At 43.2% G+C, this 14,945-nt stretch overlaps 1 protein-coding gene across 3 annotated transcripts in view; it reads right to left on the bottom strand.

Annotated features, from left to right (window-relative positions):
* The window catches only part of ADK (adenosine kinase), a 374,760-nt gene that overhangs the window by 76,411 nt on the left and 283,404 nt on the right, over nt 1-14,945 (bottom strand). For all 3 annotated transcript variants that reach the window (XM_068255379.1, XM_068255381.1, XM_068255380.1), the window contains exon 5: nt 2,311-2,483. In XM_068255379.1, the coding sequence (XP_068111480.1) occupies nt 2,311-2,483 (173 nt within the window). The remainder of the gene's footprint in view (nt 1-2,310; nt 2,484-14,945) is intronic.

Here is a 14,945-nt window from a genome sequence, read left to right as displayed (position 1 = left end):
AGTGAACAATGACGTTCACTGGGACATTGTGAGAACAGCTGGATGGCACATTTAGGCGACTCATAAGCGCTGACAGCCACCTTGCAAATGGTTAAACAACAACTATAAGGGGTTTTACCAGTTGTTTGCACTGATGCACGTGTAAACCCAGCCATATAAACAATTTGTGTGTTCTAATTTCAGTCCTGCTGTGTGGAAGGTGTCATCTCTCAGGTCTACTCCTCAGAAGATTCTCATGGAAAACTGTATCTTTCATAGTTTTTAATATAATATTGAACTCACTAACTTATTTTAAGATAAATGTTTACATAGACTACAATAACACCCCTGACTAATACTTTCTGAAGTGTATGGACATTTTCATCCAATCAGTGGATATAAAAAAACGAACACACCCCAATAAAAACTTGTACCAATAGACAACAGATTCCTGCACTTTAACTTGGAAATCTCTTTTTTAACTACCTGAAGACTGCTCCACAATGATGGGCGTGGCCGCAGTGGCATCCCCAGGACCGCCTAACGCCGATTGGTGTCAGGTCCTGGAGCCGGCTACTGAAGGAGATCATGTGCAGGGTGCGCATGCATCTCCTTCTCGGGGGCGGAGCTCCGCCCCGTCTTCAGTCTCCAAGCGGCTATTGCCGCTCTGGAGACTGTTAGGCGGCGACACAGTACAGCGCTGCGATCAGCAGCAGCGCTGTACTGAGGACAGCCGTGTGACACGGCTGTCCCCCTGGGGCACAAAAGTGTGATCGGCAGTGATAGGCTGAAGCCTATCACAGCCAATCGCTGTGATAGGTTGCCTGGGGGAGGAAGGGAGGCAGCAGAAACCTTTTTTTTTAAAGAAAATATATTTATATTAAAAATAAACAACTGGGGGGCGATCAGACCCCACCAACAGAGAGCTCTGTTGGTGGGGAGAAAAGGGGGGGGGGATCACTTGTGTGCTGTGTTGTGCGGCCCTGCAGCTTGGCCTTAAAGCTGCAGTGGCCCTTTTAGTGAAAAATAGCTTTGTCTTTAGGGGGGGGTTAGCACTGTGGAACTGAAGTGGTTAAAGCACAGACTAACAAAAGAATAAAAATCAATTAAAATGGTATTTGTGAAAAAAAATGAAAAACATGTTCCTCGTGTTGAAAAACAAAAAAGATGAAAAATCCAGGCCTGGCTAAGAATTGCAAATTAATAAAGAAATCAAGTATCCGAAAAGGAAGTGGGAAAATGTTCTGGTCTGACAAGACAAAGATTGAACATTTTGGCCACAATTTAAGAGGTGCAAAAACAAGACTTTGCGTTAAAAAAAACAACAACAAAAAAACAAAACAAAAAAAACCCCATACTCAAGGTACAGCATGGTGGTGGCAATATTATGCTTTGGGTTTGCTTTTCCTCAATGGGGACTGGTGCTTTAGTCAAGATGTAGGGGATTATGAATGATTCCAAATACCAGGCCGTTTTGCCCAAACCTTCAGACATCTGCTAGAAAGCTGAAAATGGATTTCACCTTTGAAAAAATGACAATGACCCCAAGAATCCTAAATTTAAAGAAGAATGGCTATATTAGAAGGATATTAAAGTTTTGAAATAGTGCAGCCACAACACAGTGCTAATTCCAACAGAAAATCTGTGGGGTGACCTAAAGAGGGCTGTGCACAAAAAGAAGCCCTCCAATTCTGAGAGCTCTGCAGAGTTGGTAAATATTGTCAAGCCAAGATATCATCCTGGAAAAAAATATATTACCCAAAGAAAGCCTAGATTGTCCCCCCCCCAAAAAAAAATATATAGGCATCACATTGATGGCATCAGTAATTATAAAAAAAAAAGTTATTGCTGTATTAATAGTGTATTAGCTGAAATGTCATACACATTAAGGGGTAAAAACCTAGGAATGTAAAGTGTTTAAGCATGTGCAAAATCATGCAACCAGCGTATAGTACATTGCTTAGTTTTTCTCTAACATATTTGTTCTCAATTGACTTGCACATGTTATAGACCTCATTAAAAGGTGGGAAAAGTTTACTATTTTTCTAGCACAGAAACGTGGTATTTTAACAGAGGTTATGCATTCATTGTTACACCCACAGTATTCCAACTTCGGTCTCCTACATCCAGACTAATATAAAACAAAAAAAAAGCATTCCACCTACTTTATTTGGTAGGCCAAAGCTTCTGTTCTTTAATTTGAACAGAACATCTGTCTGGGACCAATTATCAGCAGATGTATTTCATGTCAAAATAAGGATTTACTTTACCAATGCACTCTTTAGACAAAGATAATCAAAGAGCAATTTCTCAAGATAGAAGGCAGCTTACCTGTTGTCACCTGTGATACAAGCTGCACATGTGCCTGTAGGCTGTTCACTCTGCTCATAGTAGTGGGCATCAACATGTGCCTCTTCAGCCTTCTTTTTCAAGATCTCTCCAAACTTGTCAGTACCAATGCATCCAAAAAATGTGCCCACCTTATATGGCTTCTGGATCATCCACTGTAAATTAAAAAAAAAAAAAAGTGGTCAAGAAAATATTGTACCACCACAGTATTTAAAATTCAGATTCATGAACAGAGTAAAAAAAAAACCCAAAAAATAGAAAATAAATGAGGTGAGAGGAGACACCCCCCAAAATATATGAGAAGGATAAGGAATAAACATTTAAACAGCTCAGAGCAGAGGTAAATAAAATTAGGTTAATTTGTACACCAACACAAGACTACATGTTTTATGCGATTTGAGTCATTAAGTTCAACTTCTAAAAGACACTTTGCTATTGACCTGATGAAGCAGGCAAGTTGCGCAAAGCGCATATCCCATTTCCTTAAAATACCCTTTCTCAGTTTCTCCCCCCCCCCCCCCCCTCACTAATTCTTGTAGTTCAATGTCTGAATTTCATCTAACGAACACCCTGCAAAAGAAAGGTAACATTACATACCCTTACTGGTAACATGTTTTCCAGTTATTGAAAAAAAGGACAGCACAGGAAGTAGAATACAATATTCAAATTAGCCACAGGGTATATGTGGGCTGCAATCCTTCACATTCTCAGTGAATACAAAAGATAACACCACTCAGAATAATATTTCTAATACAGTACTTTTTAATACAACACAATTATGGGCAGGTTGTTAGGGTGCTGTCCTATCGATTCCTGGAAAAGACGTTACAGGTAAGTAATGTTATCTTTTCCAAGTCATCTGAGGACAGCACACACGAAAGGATAAACAAGACTGAGATTAGGGAGGGAGAATTACTTGCAACACTGTAAATCAAAATGTTAAATCTGTCTTAATCAACATATTTAGTCTGTAGTGTCTTACAACATATCCTGCTACTTCAGGGGGCCACCCTTTACATGTTCATTAGTGGTTCCTGGCCAATCTGCACAGAATGAGACAGCTCTTATCAAATGGGTACTCACCGTCAATGTTGCCCATTTCAAGTAGCTTGTAACCTAGTGAAATTGTGTGAGAAATACAGAGGCTTCTGAAGTTTTACTGGCTGTCCACTTTCCAGAAGATGAGAATTAGGAGGGAGTGCGATCTACTCCAGACAGATGTAATCTTCAGGAATCAAATGACACAAAATTTGACATCTAGATAGTGGGGGCATTCATCTTTTTGATCTTTAGATTGGTAAAGAAGGAAGATACATTTCTTGAGTGCTGCGGATTTATTAGAAGAAACCTTGGGAAGTAAGATTGATCCACAAGGAATTCTGTCTTTCATTATAAGGCAGTAAAGTTCTTTACTAGAGAGCCTGAAATCCTCCCACCATTCTGGGATAGATGATAGCTACAAAGCCAGTCTTGGATGTAATTTTTCTGACATCTCTGTTAATGGCTCAAATGGTGTTTCTGTTAAAACCTGAAAGACTATGTTCAGATATCCAGATGGAGTTCTGAAGTATATTTGAAATATGCATATTTTACATCTGAACCTCCATGGTAAATAACACATACTTTTACCCTTCTTTCTTTTTATTACTGCTTTTTGAAAGCGATAGTGAAAGTGAAAAAAAGAGTGCACCCTGTACAGGTAGGTCAGGCATATCAGGAGTAAGAGATTCTTCAGCATTGCCAGCCAGTCTTTGGGGCCTGAAAGGTACAACCATTATTACCCTGAACCTGTCCTGAAATATTTGGTGAAAGATCCTCAGAAAGTGTACTACTGAGGAATAAGTGTAGGCAATAAGGGCACAGAACGTCTTCATTTGGAAGTGCCCTTTGTTGCAAAGTGTTCATTGGAGGCCCCCCATCTGTTGTAGATCTGTTGGAATATACAAAGACTATCCTGATGGCGAGTCAACCTGCAGAGATAATCCACTAAAAGATGTAAAGTACTTTTACATGAATGGCTTTCAAGGTCAACACAATCTGGCCTAGAATAGAATTCTCAACATTACATTCCAAAGCAAAAAGTTCCTTCCTGATAGTTCAGCTCAGCTACTACAAAATGTTGCAATTGCTCTAAATAGTAAACTTGTCTTCAATGAATGGAAGTCTAGAAGGGCTTTCCAGACTCTTCCCATTACCTTACCATTTGATGACTACTGACTTTTGCTGCTGGAGAAAGTACTGTGAACTAGAATATCATCTGTGTGCTCCCACCTTCAAGATTTTTGTGCTATTTTCCGAGGTGTAAAATTACACAGATGTCCTGTCGAAAATCGAGAAGATTTTATGCACCAATCTAGTGACAGTTTATCTAAAGAGGAATAGGGAAAACTGACTTTGCAGCGATCACTGACATAGGAGATTAGGGTTCGAAACCCAGCCATAGCAAACACCCACTCAGCAAGGAGTTTTCCCTCCACCCCCCAACATTGCAGAGTGGCCCACCGAGGACACCCCTAGCAGCTGCAGCTCCCAAGCCCTTTGAGTATGATAGGAGAAAAGCACCACACAAATGTCAGCATTATGATCGGTTTAAGATACAGGAAATGCTCAAGATAAGATAGCCGAGTCCTCACTGAACTGCCGAAAATGTTAATATCCCCAAGGCCTTATGGGCATTTTCCTTGCACTTAAAGTACAAACAGATGTTATCAAGTTTTGTTTTTGTTTTTTTGAAGCTCAGGGTTATAGTAGCCACACTTTTTTTAGTGTTATTTGCTCACCCCAGAAAACAGGTGATCAGAGAAAGTTTATTATTAAGATAGAGAAATAGAGTCCTAAACAATATCAACCAGCAGAGCTTTTTGGTAGTAACCATAGTGAGTAGCCAAACCGGTAATAGAGCAGTACATTGGAATGCCTTACCTTCCCCTGAAGGTAAAGAGTAAATCTTAGAAAAGGACTGTGAGCCCAGGTCAATCGAAAGATGCAAGTAGGCACCCTTTAAATTTAGTCATGCCAGTAATGATAGCGCTGCATAACATTTGTAACTGACTTGATATTCTCCATGCGGAACTTTGTACAGCAATTAAAGCTGAGACATTTTACATTGAGAATAAGACCTGCAATCTCTGTGGTTTCTTGACCAGGGACACAGGAGAATAAACTTCCCCTCTGGGAGGATTGTACTGCCTTTATAACTCTGTTGAAGTAGTTTTAGAATGGATCACTGTAATGTGTCTTCTGGAATCCTGGGCAGGGTGATCAAAAGCATGGAATCTGATGTGGTTATAAACAACGGTTTAAAATAATGCTGAGTAACCATTTGCTAAAAACTAGAAAGAGTGAGAATACAATTGCATTGCTTCAATTTCTTCTGCTGGGAATCCAAATCTTCCTGCTACCTTTTTTTCATTAAGCCACTGTCTTTTCTGATCCCAAAAGGATCCCCAAAGCAAACATTTCTTCTATCCTAAGATTTTTTTTTTTTTTTTTTTTTTTTTACTATCTAAAGATCTTTTTCTAGAATATCAGTTTTAATCCAAACAGAAAAATGCTTTCACATAAGATGCTATGCAATTTTAAATTGTATGATCCCTTTACTTTGCAGTCCTTATGCTAAATGCCTCATCTGGCTCAGAAAATTAGGAAAGTGGACTCACAAGTTTGCCAAAGGGTTAATTATCATTAGGATATTAACCAGTCCCCTCAACACCTGCTTTCTCTTAAAGGATGCCAGAGCCAAAACCATTAGCATGCGTAGAGTGCTCCTGGATGCAGTCACACCCTAATGCTGGATACACACCATGCATTTCCGCGTTTGATGCGGCCGTCGATACGCGTCGATTCGATTATTTCCGACATGTTCGATTCAAGCTTCGATGGATCGTTAGGTCGATTTGCCATACTTTACATGGCAATCGACCTAAAAATCATCGAAATTCGTTCGGAAATAATCGAATCGACGCGTATCGACGGACGCATTCGACGCGGAAACTCATGGTGTGTATCCAGCATAAAGGATGTGCACAGCCGGGCCAGATCCTGTGCTGTGATGCCTGACTTAGGAATATGCTGCTGAGGGGTCTATAGGTAAGAAAGGAGGGGGGCAGATAAGAAAGGGGGGGGAGCGGTGGCCGTGACGACAGGTCCCCATACATGCCTGCTCCCAACATTTCTCCTAATGTTTTTGGCTCTGGTATCCTTTAAGTTCCAGTAGTAGATCATGGCTCTCCTTAGTGGAGAAAAAAAGAATGCTCTACTTTTATGGACGGTTTGCTTAGCAGGTACTTGAGGGGAGGTGGATTCACATATGCCATTGCAGGAACGTACATAGCCTGAAATGTAGAGATCAATTCGGATCTCAATCAACAACAAAACCATTGTTTTAGGGAAAAATGTGAATCCCACTAAAACATAGTACATCTTAGGAAAGAAAAGTAATACAAAATGGTGGCAAGGACTTCTAGTCTACATTAAAATATAACTATGGAGCTTCCGCACCCAAACTGGGGAAGCTGCTAAACAGAGGCAAATAGGACATTATTCCAAAGAAACCTAAAAGTTAGGACAACCAGCTGGTTTTATGGTCAGAAGGATATCCGCACTCAGCAGACCTCAAACCAGGTTTAAAGCGGAATGAAACCCAGCATTTCTTCTTTGCTCAAAAATATTAATTACAGCAGATTATATACTACCACCATTTTTTTTACTAGAACAGCAATCAAAGGGTTAACACAGGACTTACAAGTTCCCTGCCAGGTGAAAGGTGGACGCATCCGAACTAGAGATAATGTTATCTTGTGTTTACTTAATTGTATCAAGTGAGAAATGTCACACATTCTCTGACTGCAGACTCTGCCGAACACAGACAGACATTAAAGAAAACCTGAACTGAAAATTAAAAGTCAAAATAAGCATACACAAGTCATACTTACCTTCCATGTAGTCTACTCCTCAGTGTCTTTCTCCTGTCCCGCGTCCTGTTTGTTCACTGTGATCAAGGGAATTTTCCGTCCTCCATTTTGAAAATGGCCATTACCCATAACAGCTTTCTGGTCAGCACAAAGTTAAACTGTAACATCGCCCACTTGAGCCATAGGGAAACATGGACATTACCTGGTACATCAGTTTTCCTCTCAGCTATAACTGACAGCAACTGATATTTTACTGACAGCAACTGATATATTTCAGATCTGACAAAATATTGTCAGAACTGGAAGGGATTATTGTTAGAAGAAAATGATGAGCTTCTGAGAGGAACTGATGGCAAGGTAACTATGTAATGTTCATTTGAAGTTACCTCATGTGTTTATTTTAAATATTTTTACTCAGTACAGGTTCTCTTTAAGAAAGTATTTCTGCTTAAATTAAAAGATGAATAAACCGGTTATGAATAAAATGCAAAGTCCACTCTCAGACCAATAAGTGTACTTTGGGAACTTGTAATTTCTAAATGAATACTACTTATTCACAAAAGCAAATATGATAACCGTATGGCATATAAAAAGTAGGAAACCGTGTTTTTATTGATTATTATGTCAAGGTTTTATACTGCTTTAAATATCTTAGATCACACCCACTTGCTCATAGCATCCTGCATCTGTGAAACTCAACACACAATTGCACATCCACGTTCGAGTGTACAGGAAATAAAAAACAGTGTGTGGGATTTCAGCTCTTTATCCTACTTCCTGTCTAGATTGGAGTAGAGAGGTCATCTCTCAGGGCTGCTGTCCTGAGAAGACCTGGGAAATAGAAAATGTATATTTTCCACACTATCAAACTCCAGTGCCTTGCACTGGCAAAGCGGAAGATAAAATTGCATCTTTCAAGATATTTTAGACACTTTAAGGTCACTTAAAGTGGCACTACGGCGAAAAACTAACATTTTAAATATGTGCAAGCATTGACAAATAAGAAGTACATTTTTTTCCAGAGTAAAATGAGCCATAAATTACTTACCTCCTATTATGCTGTCTCTTACAGTGGGTAGTAGAAATCTGACAGAAGCGACAGGTTTTGGACTAGTCCATCTCTTCATAGGGGATTCTCAGCAAGACTTATTTATAAATTCCCTAAAAAGGATTTAAACAATGATGCTGGCCAGCTTCCCTACACAGTTTTTTGGCAGTTGGACAGAGCAACAGCCATTCACTAAGTGCTTTTGAAATATATCCATGAGAATCCCCTATAAAGAGTCCAAAGCCTGTCACTTCTGTCAGACTTCTACTACCTACTGTAAGTGATAGCAACATAGAAGAAAAGTAATTTATGGCTCATTTTACTCAGGAAAAAAATTATTTCTTATTTGTATAGGTTTGCACATATTTTAAATTTTACAGTCTTTCGCTGTAGTGCCCCTTTAAGCTAAGCTGTAAAGTACAAGAGTATATTATCACCCAATAAGATTTCTCCTGATCGCTTTGAGTGACATTTTTACCTTGGCATACAGGGCTTTCTGACAAGCAGCCCATCCCGTTTTATGGAAAAGAGAACTATAGGAAAGAGCAGAAAATGTACTGCTGCAGATCGCAGGTAAAAATAAAACTCCATGGATTGCAGGGTGGGGAGCCACCATTGCGGATACCGATGCTTTTTAATTTTTCATGCAAACTGATTGCAAATAATCATCTCAAGTAACAAAAGTCTAATGCGTGTATGTAGGTATACACTACATGCCAAGATTGCAAATATCGATGGATAGCAGCACTAAAAAGCACAGCCTCAGGAATCTGCTACAGGAAAAGAATGCCAATATACCATATATACTCGGATACAAGTCGACCCCGTGTATAAGTCGACCCCAATATTTGACCCTCATAAGCTGGAATTTTTCAATTACTCAGGTATAAGTCTATCCAGCAAAGTTAATGGCTGCACTCGAGGATCAAGATGGGTAAATGGATGAATTTCATACAACATTGTAGTCATTATACCCTCCTGGCCCCCAAGTACAGTCAATAACTCTTCAAGCACACATTCAGTCATTAACCTTCTGCCTGTAACTCCATATCCCAAATGCATGCTGCCTGCAACTCCCCCATACCCATGCTACCTGTAATTCCCCCCTCTCTCCCACCCACCATCACCCATAGGGAGCACCTGTCTCCATTTCACCCCTCACCTCCCACCATCATCCAAACACTTGCTGCCCTTAATTTTCCCCTCCCTCCCACCATCACCCAAACACTTGCTGCCCTTAATTCCCCCCTCCCTCCCACCATCACCCAAACACTTGCTGCCTGTAATTTCCCCCTCCCTCCCACCCACCCACCATCACTCAAAGGGAGCCGTCTGTATCAATTTCCTACTTGCGCTGTGTAATCTGGTGTGTTTATAATTCCCTCCTCCCTCCCACCCACTATCATCCAAAAGGAGCCGTCTGTATCCATTTCCTACTTGCGCTGTTTAATCCCGTGCAAAGTGATTCCCGCAGCAGAAGCCATCACCCCCATCACGTGTGCTGCTTTCTCTCTTCTCCCTTCACTCGCGCTGACCTCCGTGCTTTAGCATAGCTTCCGTCTTCTGACATCGGGAGGCGGGGCTACGCTACAGCACGGAGGTCAGCGCGAGTGAAGGGAGAAGAGAGGACACAGCGCACGCTGATGGGGGTGACTGCTTCTGACGCGGAAATCGCTTTGCACAGGTTTAAACCGCGCAAGTAGGAAATTGATACAGACGGCCTCTGGATGATGGTGGGTGGGAGGGAGGGGGGAGTTAAAAAGACACTGGTATATTGGCTATAAGTTGGGAAATTTAGGACTACTCGTATATAAGTGTCCCCCCCTCCCACTTTTATACTTTGAGTCAGTCCTAAATTTCTCGACTTATAGCCGAGTATATACGGTAAGTGAAACTAAATCTAGACAAAACGGAATTTATGATCTTCCCAACCCAGCCATCCATGAACCTCCCAGAGGTGCATGTCACTGTTAACCACACTACCATTCGCCCTACCTCTCAAGCCCGCTGTCTGGGTGTCACCCTGGACTTCGCATTCCCCTTCACTAGAGATGGCCCGAACAGTTCGCACGCGAACTTATTCACGCTAACTTCGGTGGTTCGCGTCCGCGGTAACCGCCCCCATACTACATCATTATGGTCAACTTGTTAGGTTGCTCCTTCTTGCTGATACTTATTGCTAAAAAGCACTCCTCATCCTCAACAGCTCTTGAGAGCTAATGTTGTTCTTGTGATCTTTTTTTTTTGGTGTGTGTGTCCCACAGACACTTGTGTTGCATATACAGCCAAGTCAGTCAGTCGCAGCTGCAGGTGGGACCTTGGCCCCTTAGTAATTCCTACTGTGCCGCTGCCAGGCCCAGCACATTCAGTGACTACCTGTGTGTGTAAAAGCTGCACATTTGTAATACCAATCACTGCATACCCACCTGTTCAGTGCACCTACCTACGTGAGCGCATGCATTGTTAATACCACTAGTCACTGCACCTATTCACAATACCTGTGTGTGTAACAGCTGAAAATTTGTAATACTAGCCATTGCATAATGGTTCACAGTACCTGTGTGACCGCACTCTGTATTATACCAGTCCGTGCATACCTGTTAACTGCACCGGTGTGACTGCACATTGTATTAGTCAAGTCAGTGCATACCTTTCACTTAAACCCCCCCTCCCCCAATATGGACAAAACAATAAGAAGAGGCAGACCCAGAGGCCACCCGGCAGGTCTGTTCGAGGTCGCGCTGATGTGGTTTTGTGCGGCCCTGGCCCAAAGTATAGTGCTCAGAAGAAGGCACGTCCCATCAACTCACAAGAATGACGGGACGTGGTTGACTATTTAACCCAGAACACCTCATCTTCCGCAGGCACCAGCGCTACTACAAGCACCACATCTGCTGCATTTGACACTTCGCAAGAGTTCTTTGGTGGGGAATTAACTGATTCACAGATATTATTGTTACAACAAGATGAAGGTGCTAAGCAAATTACACCACCTCATATGTCTGAATTACGACACTATGGACGTAACGTGTGAGGAGGAGGAGGATGATGAAGTACCTGTTGTTGGTGCAGTTTATGAGGTGTCTGAGGCAAGCGAAGGATGATTATGATGATACGGATGCCACGTGGGATCCTAAGAGACAAGATGACCAAGGGGACAGTTCAGAGGGGGAGTCAGAGAGGAGTAGGAGGAGAAGAGTTGCTGAAAGAAGCAGGGGGAGCTCGTCTTCAGAAACAGCTGGTGGCAGTGTCCGGCGCCATTTATCACCACCTATAGACAGCCAGCCACCATGCCCTTCAACGTCAGCTGCTGAAGCCACCATAGTGCCATCACCCCAGTACGGCTAAGCGGTTTGGAATTTTTTGTGTGTGTCTGCCTAAAGCCCAATCTACACGATACGATTCTTTATACGATTCTATTTAAGATCCGATTTAATCTGACATATCCGATCAGGATTCGATTCAATTCGATTTGCCATTGCAAAACAATGGCAAATCGAATTGAATCGAATCCTGATCGGACATGTCTGATTTAATCGGATCGTAAATAGAATCGTAATCGAATCGTATAAAGAATCATATTGTGTAGATTGGGCTTTAGATCAGAGCAATGCCATTATTCTCTCTGCTGCCAAAAATTGAGCTGTGGAAAGGCCAAAAGCCGCATAGGGACAACTGCCTTATGAAGGCACATGGAAAAAAGACACAAACTGCAATGGTAAGAGCACCAGAGGAAAACCAGCACACAAAAGCAAAGCCACCCCCTCCTTCTCCTCTTCCTCCTGCAGGTGCATGATCTTCAGCCGCTTTCTCCCTTGCACCTTCACAATCACAGCCACCCTCCACTCCGCCTCTCACCTTGAGTGGTTCCTGCTCCTCTGCACACAGTAGCAGCCAGGTGTCCGTGAGGGAAATCTTTGAGCGGAAGAAGCCAATGTCTGCCAGTCACCCCCTTGCCCGGCGTCTGACACCTTGCTTGGCAGAACTGTTAGCTCGCCAGCTGTTACCATACCAGCTGGTGGAATCTGAGGCCTTCAGAAAATTTGTGGCCATTGGGACAATGCACTGGAAGATACCAGGCCACAATTATTTCTCAAAAAAGGTGATACCCAAACTGTACCGTGAAGTTGAAAGGCAAGTGGTGTCATCTCTGGCACACAGCGTTGGGTCAAGGGTCCATCTGACCACGCATGCCTGGTCTGCCAAGCACGGTCAGGGCACGTACATTACTTACACAGCCCATTGGGTCAACCTGGTGACCGCTGGCAAGCAGGGAGTACGTGGCTGTGCAGCGGACCTAGTCGTGACACCTCCACAGCATGCAGGCAGGCCTGCTGCCACCTCCTCTCCTCCTGCTACATTCTCTTCGCCGTCGTTGTCCTCCTCCTCGGCTGAGTGGCAGTGCAACTCTACTGGTGCTGCGATCTCCTCTCCAGCTACACAGCCCCAGCTCCCCAAGGCCTATGCTGCATGCCAGGTACGACTGTGTCACGCCATCTTAGACATGTCTTGCCTCAAAGCGGAGAGTCACACTGGAGCAGCTCTCCTGGCTGCTCTTAACAAACAGGTGGATCAGTGGCTGACCCCGCACCAACTGGAGATCGGCAACGTGGTGTGTGACAACGGCAGCAATCTCATTTCGGCTTTGAATTTGGGAAAGTTGACACATGTACCCTGCATGGCACATGCTGAATCTCATAATTCAGAGATTTGTGTCCCAGTAGTGCCCAGGCTTCCAGGACGTTCTGAGGCTGTCCAGGAAGTGTGGGCATTTCAGGCGGTCTTACGCGGCCATGGCACGCTTTGCCGATATACAGTGGAGAAACAACTTGCCGGTCAGACACTTGATTTGGAATAGCCCAACTCGCTGGAAATCGACCCTCCTGATGTTCAACAGGAGAAAGCCATCAAACAGTATCTCTACAACTACAGTCAAAGGACATGCTCTGGGGAGATCGGGATGTTCTGGTCGAAAATACTGGATAGTCATGCGAAATTCCTGCAGGCTCATGGGGCCGTTTAAGGAGGTGACAAACCTGGTGAGTCGCAGTGAAGGCGCCATCAGCGGCTTGATCCCATATGCTTTCTTCCTGGAGCGTGCCGTGCATAGAGTGGTGGATCAAGCTGTGGAGGAGCATGAACAGGAGCAGGAGGAAGAGTTGTGGGATCAATTCACAACAGAACCAGATGTTTCCTCACCACCTACGGCAGCACAGAGGGGGAGGAGGTGGAAGAACAATGGCAGTAGGCATCGCAGGGGGCTTGTGCTGCTCAACTTTCCTGTAGTATTGTTCGTGGCTGGGGGGAGGAGGAGAACTTAGCTGACATCACTGAGGAAGAGCAAGAGGAGATGGATAGTACGTCTGCATCCAACTTTGTGCAGATGGCGTCTTTCATGCTGTCCAGCCTGTTGAGGGACCCCCAGTATAAAAAAAAACTCAAGGGGAATGAGCTGTACTAGGTGGCCACGCTACTAGACCCTTGGTATAGGCACGAAGTGGCGGAGAGGTTTCCAAATCACCAGAAGGCAGAAAGGATGCAGCACTTGCAGGACAAGCTGGCAACTATGCTTTACAGTGCGTTTAAGGGTGATGCCACAGCACAACGGAATAAAGGTACCAGTGCCAGTAATCCTATGTCCACGCAGGCAAGGACAGGACGCTCTAGCGATCTCATGGTGATGTCGGACATGCGGACATTCTTTAGGGCCTTAGCCCTTCCGGATCCATCCTCCACCAACACCTCGACCGGCAGGTAGCCAACTACCTGGCCATAAGTGTGGATGTAGACACTGTGAGCAGCGATGAACCATTGGACTACTGGGTGTGCAATGTGATGTAATTTCTGCCCTTAAAACGCTGCTTTGCATCAAATCCAGATTTTTCCCCGGGACTTTTGGCGTGTATCCCACTCCCCCATGCAAAAACTCAGATGTTAGACCCCTTGAAACATCTTTTCCATCACTTTTGTGGCCAGCATAAAGGTTTCTAATTTTCGAAGTTCGTTTCCCCATTTAAGTCTATTGCGGTTCGTGGAAGTTCGCGCAAACCAAACTTTTTGTCGAGGTTCGCGAACCGAAAATTGGAGGTTCGAGCCATCTCTATCCTTCACTCCCCACATCCAAAACCTCACAAAGACCTACAGTATTCTTGTATTGTCATATTGCTGTATATCACCCTTAAATATTGTCTGTAACTTAAACTAGTGTCCAGCGCTGCTTAATATGTTGGCGCTTTATAAATACAATAAATAAATAAAAAAATAAGTCCCCAATATGGAGAAGTACGTACCGAAAAGACACAAAGTGAACCAGATCGGAAACGGCAACAAGGCACGGTTTTCAAACCTGCTCATTTAAACTTCTTTCGAAATGTCACCAAACTGATGGCTTTCCCGCAAACTTAAATTAATAATATTGATTTATATAGTGCCAGCAACTTCAGTGGTGCTGTACAACAGCGTATAGGGTATAACAATAGAAAATAAACAATACAACCGTTAATACAAGACAAGAGTGGATAACCGCTAAAGCTAATGCAGTGAACAAATTAACTACATATTTTTACACAGGGGTGGGAGGTGTGTACACCAATTGCACACTATACAATTTTCTGGCAGTTTTACCTGCCAGATCGATTATTTCCACCACGTCCAAT

This window comes from Hyperolius riggenbachi, chromosome 10 (assembly GCF_040937935.1).
Source record: "Hyperolius riggenbachi isolate aHypRig1 chromosome 10, aHypRig1.pri, whole genome shotgun sequence".
Taxonomy (NCBI): Eukaryota; Metazoa; Chordata; class Amphibia; order Anura; family Hyperoliidae; genus Hyperolius; species Hyperolius riggenbachi.
Note: the sequence above shows the minus strand (reverse complement) of the source record. Positions and strands in the feature narration are given on the sequence as shown.